The 24,893-nt window shown below is 44.5% G+C and overlaps 1 protein-coding gene across 7 annotated transcripts; it reads left to right on the top strand.

Moving 5' to 3' along the window:
* Window positions 1-217: 217 nt before the first annotated feature.
* On the top strand, window positions 218-15,021 carry LOC310682274 (prolactin-releasing peptide receptor-like). 7 transcript variants are annotated; one of them, XM_083450779.1, is made up of 4 exons: window positions 218-570; window positions 2,316-2,376; window positions 11,212-11,277; window positions 13,421-15,021. In XM_083450779.1, exon 4 carries the CDS (start codon window positions 13,447-13,449, stop codon window positions 14,566-14,568), a length of 1,122 nt encoding a protein of 373 aa, XP_083306905.1. In that variant the 5' UTR covers window positions 218-570; window positions 2,316-2,376; window positions 11,212-11,277; window positions 13,421-13,446; the 3' UTR covers window positions 14,569-15,021. The 7 variants fall into 7 exon arrangements, with proteins under 7 accessions (XP_083306905.1, XP_083306902.1, XP_083306903.1 ...); XM_083450776.1 differs by lacking the exon at window positions 11,212-11,277; XM_083450777.1 differs by lacking the exon at window positions 2,316-2,376.
* The last annotated feature ends 9,872 nt before the right edge of the window (window positions 15,022-24,893 follow it).

Below are 24,893 nucleotides of genomic sequence, written 5' to 3' on the forward strand. Positions count from 1 at the left end.
GCCACCGAGGTCATTTAAAGTGAATGCTGGAGGATCATGAGGAAGAGGTCATCACAGCAGGCGACCTCTCTTTGCCGCCGCAAGCCCCCTTCTTCTCCAGTAAGGGCGGAATAAAATTTGATGCAAGGGGATGAAGGGGGAGGAGACGAGGAGCTCGCTGATTTGAATAAAAGACGGCGGTCGGAGGGGGGCGAGGGTCTGCTTCTGCGGCTCACTTTGCAAGGCAGAGCCAGTGCGCGCGTTGCTTCAGCACCACCAGGCGCGGACAGCTCCCCCGGGCTCCCTTGATCCAGCCTGGACGATGCTGCGGAGCAAAGGGACGAGCCCAGAGCCCAGGAAGGCTATTGAATCTTCTCTGAAACATCTAGCGGAAAGACAAGGGGGGCAGAGAGAGGAGCAGCCACCACACTGTTAAGAAACCGCGTCTTCGCAGCAGCTCCAGACTGATCTACAGAAGACACTTAACCACCTGCCGAAAAGCCACTTGTGGCTCTCCTTCTACTTCAAGGGGATTTAAAGTGTTGCTTCGCGGAGAAGCAAGAGCCAGCAGCCTAAAGGCAGGAGGAAAAGGTTTGGGAAATTTTCTTTTTTCTTTTTATAACTTATTTTCCCCTAGCGTGACTCTGTGCGGAAAAATCTCAGCCCTGAGCTTAGACTGAGGATCGAGATAAGTGTCCGGGATTCATTAAAGCGGCAAGTGAGTGGTGAGCAACGCGGCAGGGCTGGGTGTGTGTGAGACTATCGCTGAAGACCACAGAAGTTCAGAGAGCAAACAAATGTGAGTGCCCTGAATTCTCCCGGGGCTCTCTGGGGCATTTAGCTATTCTCTCTTCGTTCTTTCAAGTTGCCTGTTTCAAGTTCCTTGGAGTCACCTATTGGGGGGGGGGGCAGGGGAGAGGAGTTCAAACACTGAAAGATCACACATCTCTCTCTCCCGAAATCCCTCAATAGTAACAATAACAATAATAGATGATAATTATTAATTGTGCTCACGTCACATGCCTTATCTAGTTGTAATCTCCTATAGGGTAGGTCAGTATTCTCCATATTGCAGACTGAGACGTTTCTGGGTTAAAGAGTAGGTTGCCTAAGGCCACCTGCTGAGTTAATGGCAGAGGTGAAATCTGAATCATGGACTGTCAGATCTGTAGTGAAATAATGGATTTTGTGGGTGGGAATTGCCAAGCATCTTATTAGAACAGAAGCAAATTGCCCTGTTCTCACCACTGGTTTGTCAATATTATTATTCCCCATACTGTCGTTGTTTTTGTGGGGGGGGGGGTGATGAGGCTGGTGAGTGTGTGGCTTGACTACAGCCACCTAGTGAGTTCACGGATTAGAGTCTGGCACCTCTTGAATGTAGCTAAAGACACACACCACCCTTTTAAATGAGGTGCCAGAATACACCATGAACACCTTCCTTGTTCTCTTAAGAGTGTCAATGGAAGCCACCTGAGAGGTGCCAGAACTGAGTTCCAGTGAGTTCTGGCTGAAAAAAAAGCCCTGCATATATGTGTGCTTTGAGTGTGCTTTAAAGGTATGGCGTGTATATGCAGCCTCAGCCTCTGAGCCACTGCCCCACTTGTTTTTGTACAAGCTACTATGCTACACCAGCATGAAGTATTTTGAATCCTCCAAGCAGTGGCATAGTGGAGGGGGGGCAGGGGGCCGTTGCCCTGGGTGCACAGAACCAGGCGCCCCCTATGGAGATCCCTATTGCATGCCCTCTGTGCCAAGTGCGAGGGCTGGGGAGTGGAGGGTGAAGAGCTGCATCACACCTCACACTTTCCCTCCACAGAAAACACCACCATGCAGGAGGAAAGTGCCTATTGTCTTGTTGTGTCTTGCTACTAAGCAGCTGTGTCTTGCATGCTAAGCAGCTGGAATTGGCCAAACCTCATGTGGGTTACCTGCTTTCTCTTATAGCTGAAGTGCTTTCTCTGTAGAAAAAGTGCCCTGGGAAAAGTCGTGATGTTAATTAACATTCTACAGATCCTGATAGGTTTTGTGCCCTCTTTTGTCATGCTGCTGGCACACTACCTTTGGAAATGAGAAGGGCAATTACCCAGCAGCTTTCTATCATCAGGTGACAAAGAGTGTGTGTGAATGACATGAGGCTGACTTAGGTCTCCCTAGCAGTGAATCAGAAGGGAAAGAGATAAGCTCCAATCCAGGATCTATTAACAGACAGCACAATCTTTATTGCAAGTGCCCTTGAAATGGATCAAGCAACGTGGTAAGAATACAAAGTTGGTTTTACTGATGGAAGGCTGAGTGAACTCTGCCTTGGTTATATGTAAGTAAAATGTTTACAGGTTGCTGTGCACACCACCTGGAAGAGAATCCTGATGAACCAGGCTGGGAAGCAGAAACGAGGTGATTTGTTGGCAAATCATCGTTTTTTTTTCTTTTCTGCAATCACACCCACCTGCAATCTGAGGGGGTTTAAAATCAGGGCAAAACACTATTTTATCACATTTATGTTTATTTATCTATTACGTTTATATCCAACCTTTCCTGCCAAAGGAGCCCAAGGCAACATTGGTGTCATGGTTGAAGCATTCATCTTAGTCAGTACCTTAAGAGGATTTGTGTCGTTTGGTTAGATTCCTGCAGACGCAAGAGTAATCCTTGCATTTATGTCCATGCAAGCAACTTCAACTGTGAGCAAATAATTAATGGAACTCAGGGCCACTTTGATAGTCGCACAATTCCTGCACAGAAAGTACTTCCAAGTAGGAATAACTATGAAACATATCTGTAGATATTAGCATGTGATAGTCCTATCTTGGTATATAGATACAGATTGTTTGTCTGCTATGCAGCTATGACTTCCAATACATGCACACTTTTAAAGCCCTTATTACATGTCGGATTATAGTGCATGTGCAGTTTGGGTGTTAGTTCCTGTGTTCAGTATCTTCCATGCAGTGCCAGATTTATGTATAAGCTAAACAAGCTATAGCTTAGGGCCCCATTCTCTTGGGGGCTCCCAAAAAGAATTAAAGGAAAAAACACCTGGATGTACATTTCCAAAATATAAGATAAAAAACAAATAAAATAAAACCTACATACAACAATAGTGTTTTGTGTTGTGTAGGCTCCTGTGATGTAAGTAATGGGCCCCGCCTGCTAGCCTGCTCCCTAAAATATCACTGGTTTGCTCATTTCTATATATAGGGTGCCTGCATAAAATATGTATTTTATGACAATATATATATTTTGTTATGTGCAAATGGCTTTAGAGACCTATTAAGTTCATAAATTACCATATAGCATATATTCAACACAGAAAACAGCGACAATTTGTTGTTGACAAAGGACAGCTGGACATATAAAGGGCCCCATTACCTTCAGTAGCTTAGGGCCTCATCAAACCTAAATCCGGCCCTGCTTCCATGCATAAGTTGAATATAACACATGAAGCAAATCTGCTTTGGCAGCTGCTTTGATTCCTTGTGCATTTTGCAGCACACAGGACAACAGAAGTAATAGCAACACACATTTTATTGATCCTACGTAAGCAGATACCAGGACAACTCCCTGCAAAAACCCATTCCCATTCAAACACAGGAGCTAACACACTCATGTTTCTGCTTGACTGAGGGAAGGAAAAGAAATGAGCTAAACTGCTTACAAGAGGAGGCATGCTCCTTATAGTGTTTTCACACCAGATATCCAAAAGCATCTCACATTGATGTACTGATTGTTGCTGATGTGGAATGTGAGAACATCACCGATGCCGGAAGGAACATGGAAGTAAAACTGCACATTTGAGCCAGTAGAGATGTTAGATTGGGTTTTGCTTACATTAGCATGTGGTCAACACAAATGTAGGACTTACCCATGGAAAATACAGTCCCAAGCATTCTTTCTAGAAAGTAAGTCCTATTGAACTCAGCAGGAGCTTCTTCTGAGTGAACATGCTTAGGATTGCACTGTAAACTCTTGTCATCCTCATTCAGTCAACCTGCTCAGAATTCACTACTGAACAGGACCAGTCTGGATGTAGGAAACAGCAAAGAATGCTAAGAAAATGTATTGCAGTGAAGAAAACAAAGGTTTGATTTCTTGCTCACATGCATGGAAAATCTCTTCCTCCCACAACATGTGTGCATATTGGCCATGCTCATGCTCTTCCCTCATAGAAGTCCTCCCCACATTTCACCAATCCCTCATCCTTTATTGGAACTGTTTCCATGTGGAATTCCTTCCATAAGCCCCTCTTACAATCAGACCCTCTTCTGCTTCACTTTGCAGAATTGGTCTGATCCCCTTCCAGTGTTGCATTCACCACCCCCAGGAGCAGAGTGCTGGCATCAGGAGTAGGATGGGGGGAAGATTTGGAAGGAGCCGACAAGCAGATCTATAATGGGATTCATGCTATCCCTGGCTATGTAAAGAAGCCACTGCTTATTAGAGTGCCTATTAAAAACCATTCACACATTTCCAATTTCCCCCCAGATGGAAAACATCAGCATAATGCATAATTCATTGGCATAGACTGGGAGTTTTCTTCCTCTGCAAAGCTTTGGATGGTGAATAGGTAAAGGTAAAGGTACCCCTGCCCGTACGGGCCAGTCGTGTCCGACTCTAGGGTTGTGCGCCCATCTCACTTAAGAGGCCGGGGGCCAGCGCTGTCCGGAGACACTTCCGGGTCACGTGGCCAGCGTGACGAAGCTCCTCTGGCAAGCCAGCACCAGCGCAGCACACGGAAACGCCATTTACCTTCCCGCTATAAAGCGGTACCTATTTATCTACTTGCACTTAAGAGTGCTTTCGAACTGCTAGGTGGGCAGGAGCTGGGACCGAATGACGGGAGCTCACCCCGCCGCGGGGATTCGAACCGCCGACCATACAATCGGCAAGTCCTAGGCACTGAGGTTTTACCCACAGCGCCACCCGCGTCCCTTTGGATGGTGAATACAACTCACTATTCCCTGTGAAAAGAATCAGTTCCCCAGTGCTTTTCTTTCAGTGGGCATTTTGCTCCTCCTTGTGGCAAGATATGGAATACTCCAAATTATCCATTGGCAGATCCTCAGCTTTGTTTCATATTGTACCTTCTTGGCAGAGAGCTACTAATCCGAGTTGTAGTCAGTCCCTGGAGTCCAGTCACACACAGAGAAATGATGCAAATGGATTTAGGATGACAACCTCACTGCTGTTTTCTCCAGGCAATTTGTTTTTTCCTGTTTTGCTTACACCTACCCGTTGCTCGGTCCTAGCTCCTGCCAACCTAGCAATTCGAAAGCATGTCAGAGTGCAAGTAGATAAATAGGTACCACTCCAGTGGGAAGATAAATGGTGTTTCCGTGCACTGCTCTGGTTTGCCAGAAGCGGCTTAGTCATGTTGGCCACATGACCCAAAAGCTGTCTGCGGACAAATGCCGGCTCCCTCGGCCCATAGAGCGAGATGAGCGCCGCAACCCCAGAGTCATCTACAACTGGACCTAATGGTCAGGGGTACCTTTACCTTTACCCACCAAAAAAGTATTCTGGCATTCATGATGCGGAATCTAAAACCTGAATTTTACAAGCTATTATTCAAAGAGTAACTAGTCACACAGGGATGGTGGTGTGTGTACTTGCTTTATTGATGGCTTTATTTACGCAATAATTCTCTCCCCCACCCCCATAAACGTACATGGTGGTTCTTCATTTGTGGTGCTAGACCCTTATTTTGGCTCTATAGGTGTTTCCGCTGTGAGGATTCTCATTCAGTTCGTAATATTTTGTTGGTGGGAAATGTTATTCTCGAATCAACTGCTGTTGGGATTGCTGTGTCCCCTCCCCCTTTAATCCATTGGTTATGCTGAAGGATGTGCTTTCCAAATTCTCAGTGTGACACATTAACAACAACAACAACAACAACAATTTATTATTTATACCCTGTCCATCTGGCTGGGTTTCCCCAGCCACTCTGGGCGGCTTCCAACCGAATATTAAAAACAATACAGCATCAAACATTAAAAACTTCCCTAAACAGGCCTGCCTCCCAGATGGCTTGGAAGACAGTTTTTTGCTCAAGTAGGGGGAAAATGCTGCTGTCTGTGAGGAAAAGAACAAGATACCTTCCACCCATCCCCATTCCCCACACAGGAGCCAACCGCAGTGGCTGTCAGATCTTTCTTCAAAACTGGTAATGGGATAGTGTACTCCATCAAACCTGAAGGCAGTAGAGTAGTTTTGGGGTGTTGGGAAATAACTGGTGAATACCAATAAATCCTGAAGTCCTTTGTGTGTGAGAAACTACTAAACAAAACAGCAGACTGCCTGAATTCCAAAAGTGTGGGGTTGACTCACTCTCTAGCCAAAAGAACCTCCAGCAGAGTTTAAAACTGAAATAAACGTTTGCAAAGCACGGGAAATATAGGCTGCTAGACCTTTAAATATCCCATTGTTAAGCACTCACAATGTGTTCCTCCACCTTTACCCCTCTGGTATTGAATAGACTATGCATTGTTCAATCTGGATAACCCTTGTGTGTCATGCAGGGCTTGACAGGTTTGGAGACTAAGCTGATCATCTGACTATGCCCTATTCAGGCATATCCAACTCCCAACAGACTGTGATCTTCTCCCAACATAAAAAAACTGGCAGTGATCTACCCATTGTCATTGGAGGGGGGAGGAGCGTGCGTGGGGAGGGTGGATTGCCCAGAGTTGTTGAGCTTTTTGGGGGGAGAATTGCACAGAGGTTTTTTTTTTGCTTTTTCCCAGTAACCTTTTGTACATAAGGATCCCGCAATCTACCAGGATCAGCCGGGGATCTACCTGTAGATCATGATGTACTGGTTGGACGTCCCTGCCCTGTCTGAATGAAAAGCAAATGCTGGGATTGGGCCCTGGTGGTGAGTGGGACAATTGCACAATGCTATCAGCCTTTGGATGCCACCACAGGTTCTTTTTTTTAATATTTTGAGCTTGTGACCATGTCTTTGATGAAGAGAAAACATGGACCACTTATAAACGCCATCTCCAACCCCTTGAAAGATTCCACCAACGGTGTCTCTGAAAAAAATTACACCTCACTTGGTAAGACAGGCGAACTAATGCCAGTGTACTGGAAGAAGCAAAGATCACCAAGCAATGATTCTTCAACATCAATTTTGTTGGATTGGTCATGTTGCTCGGATGCCTGATTATTGTCTTCCAAAGCAACTACTCTATTCCGAACTTAAAAATGAAACGCGTAATGCTGGTGGTCAACAAAAGAGGTTTAAAGACTCTCTCAAGGCAAATCCCAGAAAATTGTATGCTTGTGAAACATGGACCACTTAAAAACGCCATCAGAATCACTGGGGACTACAATTTTTTTTACACATCACGTGGGAAGACAGGCGAACTAATGCCAGTGTACTGGAAGAAGCAAAGATCACCAGTATTGAAGCAATGATTTTAACACATCAACTTCGTTGGACTGGTCATGTTGTGCAGATGCCTGATTATTGTCTTCCAAAGCAACTACTCTATTCTGAACTTTAAAATGAAAAGCGTAATGCTGGTAGTCAACAAGAGAGGTTTAAAGACTCTCTCAAGGCAAAGCTAAAAAGATGTAGTATAAAGACTGGCAATTGGGAAACACTGGCCTGTGTGCGCTCCAATTGGAGAACAGCCTTTACCAAAGGTGTCACGAACTTTGAAGATGATCAGACACAGGACGAAAGGGAGAGACATGCTAAGAGGAAGGCACATTTGGCAAACCTTCACCAAGATCAACTCCTGCCTGGAAACCTATGTCTTCACTGTGGAAGAACGTGTGGCTCCAGAATTGGCCTCCTCAGTCACTTATCGACTCACTGTTAAGACCATGTTCATGGAAGACAATCTTACTCAGTTACGAGTGATCATCAAGGAGGTGGAAGCAATCCATATTCCTGGTTGTTGTTTTACTATACATAGAAACTGGATCTAAATTTAATTTACCCTCCAATTTCCATACAACAGCCATTCTATAAGTATAGGTTGCAGATAAATCTTGCAGATAAATCTTCAATTTCAGCAGCTTATCTTAAGAGTATGGGCATTTTGCCAATTTCATAAGGATGATAACTGCAAATTTTCTTGCAATCTCTGGTGAATGGAAGACAAAGAACACAATTTTTCATAGAAATGAAAAATGCTAGAAGATTTTCAGTGTCAAAACAACAACTTCCTTTTTTTTCCAGGGAAGGGAAATAAAATCTAAACCACTCTGAAAAAGCACCAAGAGGTTTGAGAGAGAAAGAGAAGAGAGGAGTTGCCATCAATCAGAGTGTAATTGGATCTGAGGTTCAGCATAAGCCGCTTTCAATGTAACTGCTGTAAAATGAGGCAATTATAAAGCTGACAATTATAAAGTGGAGGATCTTACCTACACCATATGATCATATCTGGTCTCCGGTACATCAGAGAAGCCGGCAGGGGAACATTGTAAAACCAGAGTGAGCTAGACCATGTGCACAGCTGGGTAACTTCACTGAATGAAGGGCCCAGGTGTCATTGGAGATAAGAGTGTCTACCTTTTCCAAGGATATTCCATCAGAGATGTTGTGGAAGTAGGAGATGAAATATCCATGTTATGTCCAAAAGCAACTGCCAGCTATAGAATGCAGCGGTGATGATAGAGCTGCACAGGGCATCTGTATCACTTACCTTGTAGTGGTCAAATAAGTTCAGTGGCTGGTATCCTCTCCTTCCTATGCAAAGGAGACATAGGCCTGTCTAATCACAGATGCTACTGGGGTTGGTGGTGTAGCGTGGTTTGCTGGTGCCCAGTAGGGGCATGTGCGTGTGCCAGGGGGGTGAGGCATGGGAGGTGAAAGGAGCCTGCCGTGCCAGCTCAGCCCTCACCGCTGATGCCTCCAGAATGGCACCAGCCGTGAGCTGCTTTGCGAGGCTGGGATCTGATCTGAACGATTCGCCGGGAGAACCGTTCAGATCAGATCTCAGCCTCGCAAAGCGACACAGGGCTGACAGGGCGGCATGAGCAGCTCTCCCGAGAAAAATGTGCCTGGGGTCATCACCCCGCAGCCCCACCCCCATGCTGTACCCCCGACTGGGGTAATTTGTCATTCATGCAGGACACTTCCAAGCCGGCCAACAATGCAAGTGCTAGGAATCAGCCCCCTGCTTTCACCATCACTCCAAAGCACACCATTTGTGTATCCCCTTCCCTGTCCCTGGACCCTAACAATGAATGCTATCACCCCCAATTTCTATGTTACTGGTTGTGTGGTAGAGCACCAATCTTGAAGTGGTAAAACGTGCTATGTGTGGAGAGACGGAGGGAGGGCAGCTTTATTTGTCCATGTGTGATTGTTTCTCAGACAAGATGTAAATGGAAATTACAACACAATCTCAAAATGCACTGGTTTTTATTTGCAGTTTAAAATTGAATATAGTGAAAGAGACATTTAAAGCTGGCTGTGAATATTGTCCCCCTATTGAAATATCTTCCCTCCCGAGTTGAAAACTGAAATGATGCCCCTGAAGATTGCTCTGGTTATGCCAACTACTGATCTGGTTTGTTTTGAACCAAGAGCTGCTCCTAACTAGAGATTATTAGATAGTCCTTCTGCAGGATAAAACTCTGTCAGGATAAGCTGGTTTACATTTCTTCCTGGTTTTTGACCTCAAGCCTTTGTACAATTTATATCCTGCTAATTGCCAAATCCAATTAACACCAAAATGAAAAGGTGCCAGAGCTCCAAAGGTGAGGCCATACAATCTGTCACCTATTTCTACACAGCAAGCTACCCTAGATCATTATGGATGGAGCCCCTACTGAGTAAAGACATACATAAAAACATGTATTGAATAATGTTATAAAAGGAGAAATCATACTGAAGACAGAAGTGGCCAACTGAGCGAATGATAGATCTCTTGATGTACTTTGCAGAGCTTCAGAAGAACTTTGCAGAACTTTGGGTTCAGTCCCTGGAAACTCCAGGTGGAGCAAGGAAATACTCTTGTTTGAGACATCAGAAGGTCTGGGTAGACAATGCTGAAGTAGAGGAACCAATGGGCTGACTCAGTGGAAGGCAGGTGAATGCCTTATGTTCCCAACTGATAGTAATATTTTAAAAGAGTATCAACAGGAACGTATTATTCACAAGGTGTGGGAAACTGTGGATAAATAACCCCCTTCCCTTATAGTTCTGGTATATTAGTGTCCCAGCTCCTAAACCACTCAAGGAAATGGTTTTGCCTGGTGCAAGGATCACTCATAAACAAAATATAGAAGCTCTCCCAATGCTACTTTCTGGATTCGGTCCGGAAAATAGGATTGAAACCACTGCAATACAGTGTCCCCGAGTCTTGTTCTCCAGAGCCGGTCCAAGAGGAGACCACAAGCAATGGCTATCAAATGTCAAGGAGAGAGCAAGAAGGAGGAGCAATGTCATACACACACACACACCCATCCCACTATCTGCAAAGGTCATCCATCAAGGCAGCCAAGGTTGACTCAGTTCCATGGTCAGGCCTGACCCCAGATTGGCATGAATCTAAATAATCTGTGTCTTCCAAGAATGCTTGCAGCTGCCCCGCTATGACCCTCTTCACCACCTTCCCCCCAAAGCAACTGCCCGATAGCTGTCCCAATCCAAAGTGTCCCACGCAGTGCTTGACCTACACTTCTATAGCCTGACTGGCAGCATTGCGCACCCCTGCCCCAGGGTTTCCTTTGGGGTCAGCTCCTTTGGGGGGTCAGCCCTCGGCCTGTTGTTATAGTAAGGTGGGCAGTGGACCACACCTCATCCCCAGTGGCAGAAATTAAACACTAACTTCCGTTACAAATAGCACAAACACCCTTACCTGTAACCAGATGATACACAAGCAATAGTTGCAGTACACACACACATTTGCTGACTTGGGAGAGCAGACCAGGCAAGGACTAGGATGGTGCAAAGGCAGCCGCTCCTTGTTTCTCTGTGAGTCTGTTCTGTACCCATAATGGTGTACTGATTGTAGTTGAAACAAGGGAAGGGGGGGGGGAGAGAGAATAAGCAATACAGTTAAATGGGATGAGGATGATGTGTATGCCTTTATTTTACATATTGCAGAGTTCATTTTATATCGGATGGCAGTAGAATAGTGGTAACATTAACTGGAAATGGAAGGTTGTCCTAGGGGAGAAGCAGCCTTTGTAAATTCAGTCTAATTCTTGTTAAATCCATATAAGTGACACTATTGACCTTGCTGGTGTCATTTGTTTATGTGCACACAGGCCATCATGTATGAATGCACACTTAATGAAGACCAGGGGGTTAAGCCAAAGGCTTCATAGAAAAAGGTAAGTATTAAGAAAGGGTTTGACCTGACGGGGAGGGGGAGAGGGAAGGAGGGAGAGAGAGAAAGAGAGAGAGTTGTTATGCTGAGAAGGGGATTTCAGGCACATGCATCAGCAAGTGGAAATGAGCAGGGGGTTTTTTGGAGAGCAAGAGACTTTCAGGATATGGGAGAAGAAGGCAGAATGGAATTGGCTGAAGAGAGCTTTTAAAAGCTAGACAGGGGGGTTGTGCTGCAGCAACATGATGGCTAATTTCAGAGCATCTGAACGTGGTACAGAAGACATGGAGAAATTGGGAACACAGGACAGGTAGCTCTTCAGCAGTATTTGAAACTCCCATTGTTCTAGGCGCATTTTGCAACAGGGAATTTCATTAGTGTGAGCAGTTTCTGAGCTCTGGGCACGGTACTGCACCTAAGATTTCAGATTAAAACTGCAGAGTGGGAGGAAACGAGGCCCTTTTTCTGCCTCCCCACTTCCAGCCACTCTCTGAAGACTGGAGAAGAGACCCTCTTAAGAATATTAGGGGAGTGGGCAAGGGAAGGATGTGAAAAATGAACATAATATTTTAGCTGCAGTTCATTCATTTTCTGCTTTGTATTATTGCTATATAAAAATAGTGTGCCTAGACGTTCTGTAGTTGTGCCCATAACCTAGGTTTAAGGTGACATTTTAGCTCCTAGCTTTCATATCTCAGTTTCTAACACTGCTCTTCAGCAATATCTTGAAACCAGTACTTATTGAATTTAATACATTTGTACCCTGCACCTTCAACTCCCAAGAGTTCCTAAGGTGACAAATAATATGAATATGTAACATAACTATCACACACACACACAGCTAGCACCCGCAAAATGCATCGAACACAGCAACAACAGCTGAGTTCAACTGTTTAAAAAGGGAGAAGTTCAAGTGGAATAGAAGCCTGGGGAAACTTAGATACCCTTGACTGGTGGCTAAATTGCATCACAGTAGGCACCATGTGAACTTCCTTTAAAAAAGACACACTGTATTAAGGACGGCAGGGGGTGGTGGGACTAATGAAGAAAGCTCTTTCCAGCCAACACATTTCTTGCCTCAAGAGATTCTATGTCATCAGTGGACATCAGCCACTGCCAAATGAAAATGCTCTTTGCATTAGTCTATGTTCATTTCTTCTTATTCTCCCAGTTGTAAACTATGCACGACCATGACATAGCCGAAGAGCATGGCAAATAAAAGACCAGGGTCATGTTCTGAATAGCAGAAAGGAGATTAAAGTCCTGAGAGTGGATGGACCGGAGATGCTACAATGCAGTGCTGTGAATGCTCAGATAAGGAGGGACACGGGATAAGCGCTCTTAAAGAACTACTGGAGCTGACAAACAGTATCTGCAAGCTGCTGCAAAGATAAAATGACATAAGGCTTTACAAATAAGACATGAAAGGGTGCCACTTTGTAATTTGCCATCATGGGAGTAATCCTGCAATTTAGTGTTTATTTTTAAAAGACCAGCTGTGATGCCCATCACCGTTCAAACATAAAATACAAAACAAGTCTCAACCCGAAATTGATTTGCAACACAGGATTAGCCATTGGAGATGGTAGGCGGGAGAAAGAAGATGAGGAGAGACAGAAGTTAAGGACACTTTTACAGTTGCAAATAAGAATTCCTGAAGGACTCCATAGCTTTGGGAGAAAAAGTGCTTAAGGTAAAGATGCCTGAGGAGCAGGGAATAAACTTAGAAGAGGTGCAATGAAATGTGATCTGCTCAGGACTTCTAAGGGATGTATTATGAAGAGTGGGAGGTGCTAAGGGGGATAGAAGAGGAAGGCTAAGATGTGCAGGAATTTTAAAGATAGGGACTGGAAGTTTAGGCATGGCATTCGCATCCCTTTGCCACATGCTGCTACAGTCTTCCCAAACTTGGTGTTATACAGACGTTTTGCATGCTCTGATGGGAGTTTTACTGGGGGGCACCAGACTGAGGACGGCTGCTCTACCTATACCTTTACCTACAACTTATCCCCATTTCCCAGTGATATTTAACATACTGGGAACTGTGGGGAGAAGAATTCTGTGTGCAGATTGGCTCTGAATGTAACAGTCCCCCACATCTCATAAATTCCCCCTCCCACCTAACTTTCCTTTCTATCTTATTGCAGAAGCATCGTCACAAGGGAAAACCAACATGGCAGTGGACAACCAGCTCCTCAACGACTCCTGCTCCAATAGCTCAGCTCCCGTTTTCACAGGCCTGGACCTTCTCTTTGAACTGAAGCCACTCTTCATTCCTCTCTACGCCATCCTGGTGACGGTGGCCTGCACGGGGAACTTTCTCCTCCTCCTCCTCATTGGTACCACCAAAAAGTTGCACTGCACCACCAATTTCCTCATTGGGAACTTGGCAGCCGCTGATCTGATCATGTGCATTTTCTGCGTCCCGCTGACTGCCTCGTACGCGTTTGAGATTCGCGGGTGGCTCTTTGGGATGTTCATGTGCTACTTTGTCACCCTCATGCAAGTGGCCACTGTGTTTGTGTCCGTCCTCTCCCTCACTGCTATCGCCGTGGACCGGTATATTGTGGTCGCTTACCCCATTCGCAAAAGGGTCAGATGCAAGTCCTGTGCCTACATTGTGGCCTTCATTTGGTTGCTCTCCATCGTGGTCTCAGTCCCCACATCCATGCACACCCATTACCTGGATCTCAACAGCATTGGCCACGACATGATCATCTGTGAAGAATTCTGGAAGCACCACAAGACCGAGAGATGGCTGTACTCTTGCTTGATGCTCCTCTTATCCTACATGCTCCCGCTCTCTGCCGTCTCCATCTCCTACTGTGCCATTACTTATCGCCTCCGGAACAGGAGCGTCCCAGGGGCTGCCTACCACGGCCAAGAGAAATGGACTAAAAAGAAGCAAAAGACTTTCCGGATCCTCGTCATCTCAGTCATGTGCTTTGCTTGTTGCTGGCTACCTCTTCAGGTGGTTAATCTGATCATAGATATAGACGAGGAGTTTGTCGTCCTAGACAAGAGATATGTCAATGTCATTCAAGTGTCCTGTCATGTGGTCGCCATGAGTTCTGCGTGCTTCAACCCGTTCATCTATGCCTCCCTCCACAACAAGTTCCGACTCCACATTAGCAACTACTTTCATCAAAGGAAGAGGTCAAGCACCATGTGCCGCAAAGCCTCCCGGCTGAATACCTGCTCCACTTTGGCAGATCATCCTGTGGGTCACAGTGAAAAAATAGCGCTGCAAGAGAAGTTTCCCTTTAGCTCAAACCCAGCAGCCCTACAAATATAAAAAGAGCCGACCTACTGTCAAGGGTGTATGGAGCACCTTTGCTCTCAGCTTGTATAATGTGTGGTCCATAGCAGCTGGTGTGGTGGACCCCTGAAAGTGGCATCCATTCAACTTACCTGGATGTTGTTGGGGATGCACAGGCACAGCAGAGCTCCTGCTATTGGGTTTGCCCTGCCCTGCCCTGCCCTCTCTTCCTCCCTGCCCCAGCCCTGTAATCCAGGTAAACTGTAATGATGCTGGTGCTGAAAGGACAGCTCCCTGGCTCTGTAGTCCCTTCAGCCTCTACTACTGTGTGCATACCTGCCCTGTAGTCTGTACAGCCTGTAAAGGGGGCAGTGGCGGTTATTGGCTGGTTTTTGTGTTTTCTGTTATGTATTCTGTGTTCTCGTTTTGTATTTTCATGTTGTGAACTGCCCTGTGAAGGGCGGTATACAAATTTAACAAAGAAAGAAAGAAAGAAAGAAAGAAAGAAAGAAAGAAAGAAAGAAAGAAAGAAAGAAAAGGAAGTCCCCTCCATTAAAAAAAGGTTCCAGATCTGTAAAAATGGCATTACTGGGAGTGGAGGACGGATTACAAAACCAGCAGATGGGGTTTCTGGCTGAAGAAGCGGAGCCAGCTAATCTGAGAAATGCGGCTGTTATGTATGTTCATTCAGAATCAACATCCGAACATATCATTGGCAGAAGACACACTACTTTTTGTACTTGCAAAGTGGACCAGTGCATTTGGTAAAAGCTGAACCAATGTTGTCAGGGCTACAGGGCCAAATTTATAGAAATCGCTTGCTTTGAACTACAGTTTTCCCCCTCGTACTTTGTCACACCAGAGTTGAACAGATGTGGATGTATATATTGCATTTCCATGCAGAACATTCAAAACGTTGCTTGTAATTATAATTCATACATTACATCCAAGTTATTTTTCACAAATGAGTGAACTAAATGGGAATAATTAAGTCACACTGTGCTAGTGTCTTATTGTGCTAGTTTTAAAAGTAAGATAATTACTGTGACAATGTGATGTGCATTTCAGAAACTGAAATAAAGTTGGATAAGGGAAAATACACCGTAACGAACAGCCAATTAGATATTTAGGCCACAGCACCAATGTATTTGCACCATTAACTCCTATTCAAGAGCTAGGAAATTCCACAAACTCCAGTATTCTCCCAGTACCTTTAAAAACTTTTATTCTAAATTAAGGCTTTGCTGGAATTATTTCTAAGTCCAAATAGCATGTACAAAAATACCTTCTCAGAAATGGAAATTCTATTTTAAAATTACTATTATTGTTGCTATAGCTTTGTGGTTAAAGTTCTGCAAGTGTATACGTAGATTGGTGATAAAAGGAAACATCTAAGTGTAAAATGATGCAGAAATGCCCCCCACCCAAACTTCGCATATATAATGATCCAGTCTGAACTGGCAGTGACTAACTGGGAAAGAGATATTTGGTCAATGGATAGCTCAGTGAGGAGGTCAGATCTGGCAAGTAGCAGCTGCGGAAAAAACTATTTCTGTTCCTGGAACGACCAGGGGAGAGACTGAAATATTGTAATGTCCATATAGATACCTGTGGCAAAGCCACATTTGGAATACTGCTTGCAATTCTGATCTCCACACCCCCAAAAGGATATCGTAGAGCTGGGAAAGTTGCAGAAAAGAGCAATTGGCATGATTGGGTGAGGCGGAATTTCTTATACGAAAGAGCTACAATGTTTGACTTACTTATGAGTAATCATGCCTAGGATTGGGTTACAGAACATGCCATCTTCATGCTTGTAAATATACAGCTAAAGTGAAGCATTTTAATATCTTAGTGATTGGAGTCACTGAATTGAGCACATGCTTATATCCAGTGCTTTTTTTCTGGGGGTACGCAGGGGTACGCATACCCCTAAACATTTTGTGAATCTAACAGGAGAAGAAACTAATGATTTAAAACTTTTTCGGTTCTTCTCTAGCATGGTGAATCATCAGTTCCGTTGCTACCCCTGATGGCAGCCTCGTTTCCTTGTCACAGAGTTTCCTGAGTCTCAGACGGAATGAGAGTACAGTGGTACCTCGGGTTGAAACTTAATTCGATCTGGAGGTCTGTTCTTAACCTGAGATACCACTTTAGCTAATGGGGTCACCCACTGCTGCCGCACGGCCGCGCGATTTCTGTTTTCATCCTGAAGCAAAGTTCTTAACCTGAGGTACTATTTCTTGGTTAGCGGAGTCTGTAACCTGAAGTGTCTGTAACCCGAGGTACCACTGTACACCTAAACACATTTTAATAATAATAAAAAAGCACTGCTTATATCTCTTCCACTAGCCTCAGTAGAGTTTTAAGATTCTTTGGAGAGTGTTTAGCATTTGGGGGGGGGCACACTGAGGCCTATTTAACACGAGCACATCAAAGGCAAAGTGTTCACATCATCCTGTGCATGCTTACCTGGGAGTAATCCTACTGAGCAAGTGGGATTTACTTCTGAATAAACATACACAGAATTGGCAGCATGTTGTTTTCTCCTGCAGCTTGATAAAAGGTATGTGGTTATATTTTTTAGCAAAGTCCGTATCTGTTTTTGTAAGCTAGCCACATACTGAAACAACCTCTCCTAGTAACAGCTCAATAAAATCCATTTCAAGGGGATTAGATATAAGCAGGTGCCTATTGATTTATTTCATATAAAGGGGATGGCTAGGTAAGATTTGCAGCCCCCTGATACTCTGTGCCAGCAGCAAAATCTCAATCACCACAGATATCCCTTGAGATGCGCTAAGTATTTCAAATGCAGCTGAGCACTCTTCATGAGTGAGACCAGAAACTATTTAGTTGTAACAAGCACAGTGCGCTGCAACACTTGGGAGAGCTTAGTGCGGTCTAATAATGCTTTAGTAAAGAGTGTATTTCTCTATGAAGTCGTTATACCAAAATGAACTTTTGACGTGGATGCTGAGAGCGTTGCTGACAGCTGACAGGCTCTCTATAGCTTGATGTTGCATCTGTCTGTCTCATGAGATCATGGAGGCATGTGCTTTTAGGGGTTAAGTCACACAGTGGAAATCATTGACAAATCCGGCTATATCCTCACAGTATAACAGTCCCTGTAATTTAGTTATTGCAGAACAAAATAGCACATATGTTATGGGTCTCTAAGGAATAGGAAGATCCTGATCACTTGTATTCAGAGTTTGGGTTTCAGATTTACAGTTATCTCACTCCCTGTGCCGTCTCTAGAAATATGATTGTCATGATTTTAGCTCAGGTGTTACTATTTAATATGTTTAGGTTCCGGATGCCCTGCCTTTAGTCTGTTGTATTCTTGATTTTTTGTTATTGTTTACTTGTCTCTGTGGCTCCATAATAACTTGAAAACAAATAAAAATAAATGTTTTAAAAGGTAAAGTTTGCGTCATTGTCGGTCACGTATAACAAGTTATACTGGTGGCTTGTGAAAAGAAATGTATTGTAGGAAGGTTATGATTTGCCGTATTTTTCGCTCTATAAGACGCACCAGACCACAAGACGCACCTAGTTTTTGGCGGAGGAAACGAGAAAAAAAAATATTCTGAATCCCAGAAGCCAGAACAGCAAGAGGAATCGCTGCGCATCGAAAGCAGCGATCCCTCTTGCTGTTCTGGCTTCTGGGATAGCTGCGCAGCCTGCATTCGCTCCATAAGATGCACACACATTTCCCCTTACTTTTTAGGAGGGAAAAAGTGAGTCTTATAGAGCAAAAAATATGGTACTTTACGCTGAATGGAATAAACTGTATCCAGCTATTTTCCTATCATAATTATGCTGTGCATAATTCATAGAGAGCAACACATTTTTATATTCGATACAGATGTACAAAAGCCATGTGTGTGCATGTTCAGTGCTTCTTTTATAGAAGTAGGAACATTCTCACATCATCCAACCTCCCACCCTAATATGAAGTGCCACTTTACTTTTGCAGTTATTTCTTTTGCTACCTCTTATCAACCAAGTTGCTTTTAAGAAATGCAGTCCAATACAGAGTACAGCCACCAGCAGCTTCACTTTTCTTCTGGGACGTTTATCTTTACTACTACTCTGTTGGAAGAGTTTTCAAGGAAAATGTGTCTAGGTAAGACCAGTATGCATTAAGCAGATCATACAGAAAGCCCACCAAACCTCAAGCTTTAAAAATGATGCATACTCAAAAACTTGGATGGTTTGTCCGGAAGAGTGCTCTAAAAATGAAGTAGTCCAATAAAATTCCCTGGACTTTTAGAATGTAAATCTGAAAATGGCAGAGTATGTTTATTTCCTAGCTGTATCAAACATACTGAAAATCCCTCCCAAATCCAACTTGCGGCAGGGAAAACCCTCATCTCTGCAACTAATGAGCTATATCTGAAACTAACTGAAATGAACATTCTTCATCTCAAAACGGTCAAAAACCCTCAGAGGGTATTAAACAAAAAACAAAACAAAAAAACCTAGGATTTTTTTTGGGGGGGGGGGCTCTTTGTAGACTTATCATGGTTACCAAAGGAAAATACCATGTAATTTTCTGCTTTCCTATTCTAAATATCTGGGTCAAATGTTAATTTTGCTGGACTATGTAACTACACATACATACACACACAGCTTGTTTTATTATAGAGTCAACAATGAACAGCAAAATGAAATAATGACAATTTTGCCAATAAGCACACTATAGTACTGTTTTGATTTCGATTTTTGCGGGGTTGGGAGAAGTCCCTTCTAACCCCTGGATCCAGCTTATGTTAAATAAGCCAGGCTAGCTTTCTGCTAAGGCAATCACCTGGGTGATGGACCATTAGGGGGAACAAAGGAAAGGGGCTCTGTGTGAGATGGTAAATGGGTGGGGCCCCTCCCCCAACTTGCAGAAAATTATAAGGGCAAAGCCAGAGTTGAGAGTTGCAGTGTTGTGAACTAGAAGCAAAGCAGCAAGCTGGAAAGAGACACACACAGAGCAATGATTGATTTCTGTTTGAATCCAAGGCTGCGGCAATGGGAGAAGTAAGACCCTATTGGGTGTTAATGCTGTGAACCCCTCCATTGTAGGCTCAGGTTGTAAAGGTAAACGTAAAGGGACCCCTGACCATTAGGTCCAGTCACAGATGACTCTGGGGTTGCGGCGCTCATCTTGCTTTATTGGCTGAGGGAGCCAGCATACAGCTTCTGGGTCATGTGGCCAGCATGACTAAGCCGCTCTGGAGAACCAGAGCAGCGCACGGAAACGCCGTTTACCTTCCCGCCGGAGCGGTACCTATTTATCTACTTGCACTTTTTGAGGGTGCTTTTGAACTGATAGGTTGGCAGGAGCAGGGATCGAGCAACGGGAGCTCACCCAGTCACGGGGATTCGAACCACCAACCTTCTGATCGGCCAGCCCATATATATGTAAATAAGTCGTATATCCTCAAGACACCACAGTCTCTGCGGTGCTTCATTCCCAAAGGAAACACCAACCCTGGGTAAGTTCCTGGAACCCCTGGGGATCTCACACTGCTCAGAGATTGAGGAGGCCTGCAAGAGTACCAGTATTAAGCTGCAGAAAAAAGAATGCACTCCACCAAGTGGCAGAAACAGAAAGTGCAGGGGAAACATAGACTTCAAACCCAGTATGCCACACTCATTTGCATGTTGGATAGTAGAGTTGTCCTTTGTTTTATTGCAACTGATGGAATGAGTTAATGAACAGAAGGGTGCCTCTCGGTCAGCTGCTCTCCTCAGTTAAGAGTGCTGGTGCTGGTTTGCCCCAAACATAACAGGTCACAGATCTGTTATGGGAGAAAAGAGACTTCCTCATCGTGAAGGAGAGAAGACAGAAGAGTTGAAGTGATCTTGTGCAGAATGCTTCAGTCGGGGGGGGGGGGGGTTTGCTAAGTTTCCCTATGGGCTGCAGTCACTGTTGCTGAAATGCACCCAGGAGTGGAAGCTTAGAGCTACCCTGGATCCTGCTTAGCAGTTCCTATTGGCTTGGTACTGTGAAGTCACAAAAGAGGCCACTGGTTGAGCATCTGCCAACCAAGCTGCACCAGGGTACTTTGATTTAATTCAGTTTAGACCAGGCTTCCACAACCTTGGCCCTCCAGATGTTTTGAGACTCCAATTCCCATCATCCCTGACCACTGGTCCTGCTAGCTAGGGATCATGGGAGTTGTAGGCCAAAAACATCTGGAGGGCCGAGGTTGAGGAAGCCTGATTTAGACTAATCTTTATTTGCCAGCTTAACTGTTTGTGCCTGTAGTATGAGTATGCCAGTTTGTAACAGGGCTGCTGGACTCCTGAGGAATTCCATGCAAAGGATCTTTCATTGGTGATGGCAGGACCAACCGTTAAGTACAGCTGCCTGGGGCCTTCCATATCTTTGCAAAGGTGCCAGGAGGCAAAGACATCGGCCTATAGCACACCGTCTCCCCAACATCTTTAATGATGACGGTGACAGTGAATCATGCATGTGCTGTTCCCCTTTTCGCCCCAGCTTCCATGGTAAATGACATATTGCAAATGTGACCTAATAAATCAGTGCCATTGCATGTAAATTGCCTGGCACTCTTTTGAGTCCTGTAAGGCGGCTGACAGCTGACCTTCATCTCATGCTGCACACCAGAAAGAAGAGCATGCTGCCTTTCATTTCCCTAAATTTGTAGCTCTTTACTTTTCCAAAGCAGATGTGGGGCGGAAATGATGGCAAACTACTCCCGACATTGAAAGGAACAACCTGAACACCAAACATTTGCATTCTGGGGATTGGCAGAAATTGATCCATAATCAAAGGCACCACTTTGTCTGTTTTTAAGCTTCCAAGGCTGTGTACATACATCAGCCTTTGAAGCCCCATGGTTTGGGCTTCTCTAAAAGCCCTTTTGTAGACACTGCTTTGCAAGTGTCTATTCCTTTCTACTGTGCCGATAGCATGAGCAGTTGCCAAATCATTGTCCTCTGTACACAAAGAGGATGTGTCATCTGTAGCTAGAGCACATTAGTTTCTTTGCTCCCTTCCCTTACGATGCCTGCAAGTTTATTGAAATACCAGAAATCCAGAAGCACAGCTCACTCATATTACAGTTTGCCCAGAGGCTTCCTTCCCTTGAACCATGCAGGCAACTTCATAGCATCTGTAAAGTTGGAAGGGATCCTAAGGATCATCTAGTCCAGGCATAGGCAAACTCGGCCCTCCAGCTGTTTTGGGACTACAACTCCCTTCATCCCTAGCTAACAGGACCAGTGGTCAGGGATGATGGGAACTGTAGTCTCGAAACATCTGGAGGGCCAAGCATTGGCGGGGGAACGGGGGGGGCAGGGGGAGCGCACTGCCCCCGGCACCATCAGGGAGGGGGGTACCATCACGGCCACCCCCCGGGCATGCGCCGCGCACCCCCCACCGCGCCAGGTGCCATGCCCCTGCAAGCAGCACAACACGCCCCAAGGATGCACACCACGCCCCCAGGATGCACGCCAGCCATGCCCCCGCCTGCTCTCCTCCCCCAGAGCATGCAGCTTCGCCACTGGGGCCGAGTTTGCCTATGCCTGATCTAGTCCAACTCCCTGCAATGCAGGTGTTGTATAGTGGGAAAGATGGGCGACAGACACAGCTCTTTTAAGCAACAGCTCTTTTTTACAGCAGTTAGCACTGCTCTAAGTCTTTCTGAACAACAGTGAATTCCAGCTAACTACCCGGTCAGTGAAAGCAACTCTCAATCCTTCATTTGCATACTGGTGGCACAGAGTGGGAACTGCAGCCAGTCTGAATACATAACAGCAGGAATATGCAGCTGTCCCATGCAGGGATTTAACCTCCAACCTTGGCTCTACTATCCATTGGCTACATTTCTTCTTTCTTTTCCTTTTCTATTTTTTGCAAGGCACTCTGTATGCCCCCCCCCCAAACCTTCAATGCCCACCACACTTTTAACAACAACCACCCTGCAAGCTTATTGATATACTAGAAGTCTGGTAGCACAAGTTATATTTTTGCCCAGTGTATGTCCAGAGACTTCCTTCCCTTGTACTATGCAGCTTCATGGCTAAATATCTTTTTACTCTGGGCAAGGCACTCTGAGTATGCTCAGAGGCTGCCTGTTCTGGTGCTAGGAAATAGTAACTGCAGACTGCAGTGTCTGTGTTATCGCAAGTCATATAATAATACTTTAATTCTATTAATGTTTAATTGTTTTAATGATTTTTAAAAAATGATTCCCTCCCCCTTATATCAGTTAATTCCTCTGGAGTCACGGTGGTTTTGTAAAAGGGCTGTGGACAAAATGGATGTGCCTCAAATCTGTAGAACTGCCGCCATTAGCAGATAATATGGTTCTTGTTGGGAAAGATGTACAGTGATTGCAAAACTAAGTTGATCAAAGCTTCGGGATTTTGATAATCTGGAGAGATTACTTAAAAATAATACCACCAGGCTGCCTCTTATCGAACAGCCTCTGAAAGTTCCCTGGGGACTCTCTGAAGCGTGTGTGGTGTTAAAATAAACTGAGGTGTTAAAATAAGCTGAGACCACTCAGGGCTTATGCAACAAGAGATGAATTCGCTAAGATTAAAAAAGAAAAGTATAAGATCTGTAAATGTTACAGAGGGAGAAATGCAATGCCCCCAAAATTACGCAAACCAGAAATATTCCAAAATATTCCCTTAGGAGCAAAACCAAATCAAAACTGGATAAACAGGATTCTCAGACCCTAGTCTCGAACAGTTCCTAACTCATCAGGCTCTTAGCAGATTTTCCTGGCCGTGATCGTATAGTGGTTAGTACTCTGTGTTGTGAGGCTCTTAGTAGATTTTCCTTGCTCACAAGAAGGCCTTTGGTTATTTGAAGTGTTTCTCCCAGGCTCCCCATAGAATCATAGCATTGGAAGGGGCCCCCTTCCAGGAATCTCAACTAAAGCATCCATGGCAAATGGCCATCCAATCTCTGCTTAAAAAACTCCAAGAGACAAGAGTTCCACCACCTCTCATGCGAGTCTGTTCCACCGTCAAACAGCTCTTAACTGTCAGAAAGATCTTCCTGATGTTTAGTTAGAATCTCCTTTCTTGTAATTTGAATTCATCGGTTCGAGTCCTACCCTCCAGAGCAGGAGAAGACAAGCTTGCTCCATCCCATGTGACAGCCCTTGAGATACCTGAAGATGGCTATCATATCTCCTTTCAGTCTCCTCCTCAGTCTCCAGGCTAAACATACCCAGCTCCCTCAACCACACCTCATAAGGCTTGGTTTCCAGACCCTTGAGCGTCTTGGTTGCCCTCTTGAGATTGCCCATGTGAGATCTGCATGGCCATGTTCAAGTTTTTATTTCACACACAGTTTAAAAAACAATGTAAAGACTGTGAACATCACTAAATCTGACAGAAGCAATCCATAAACTACACCCACCATGTTGACGCATAAAAGGGCTGATATTGGAATCTTTCCTTCTGCCTGCTAACCAGCTGTTTTGAAGAACGCTGTCACTGATTTCATTTGCTACAGCTGCAGCTTATTCAGATGCAAATTTCCATTTGGGCCAGTGCAATCACTTTTGTTTAAAAGATAAATTATAGCCTGCATACAAAGAAGTGATTTTCAGTCATTAAAAGCTAAGCTCTGGCAGCCAAACTAAAAATGGTCATTTCTCAATATAAAATTTAATGTTTTGATCTCCCTCTTGGGGGCCTATAATCAGGCTGTGTTTATTCTGCAATTGCAGTAGTGCAAAATTGGGTACAGAGTGCATAATTCAGCATACTGTACTTGGAATACTGGTTTATTAAAAAGGTCCCTCGGCCTATGAATATAGTGTGCAGCAAAGTCCAAACCCTCCAAGTGTCCCTATTTTCCAGGGATGTCTCTAATTTAGAGAAGCTGTCTTGGTTTTGGATTTGATCCGGGAGTGTCCCGCTTTTCCTTAGGATGTCCCTATTTTCACTGGAGAAATGTTGGAGGGTATGGGGCTATCCGACCCCCAAGCCAGCTGAAGGAAATCCTGTATAGTGAAGTTTTTTAAAAAATGTTTTCTTATGTTTTTATATATGCTGAAAGCTGCCCAGAGTGCTGGGGCAACCCAATAAGATGCGTGGAGTATAAATAGTAGAATAATTATTATTACAGAATGGGACGTCCCTATTTTCATCAAAGAAACGTTGGAAGTTATGAAAGTCTGATGAAACTGCAGAAGCCAGATCAGTATTTATCCACCACCAGTTATTAGCTTTGGACGTAAAAAGGGGTGTGAGACAGAAACTTTCTGTAAAGTGTAGAAGCTCCCTGTATGATCTCTGTTGGTTTTAGCACGCCAGAATGTGTGGAGTAACAACAAACCAGGTTTTACTTATGGTTCAGATTCACCACAGGC

This window comes from Podarcis tiliguerta, assembly GCF_965153285.1.
Source record: "Podarcis tiliguerta genome assembly, chromosome: 1".
NCBI lineage: Eukaryota > Metazoa > Chordata > Lepidosauria > Squamata > Lacertidae > Podarcis > Podarcis tiliguerta.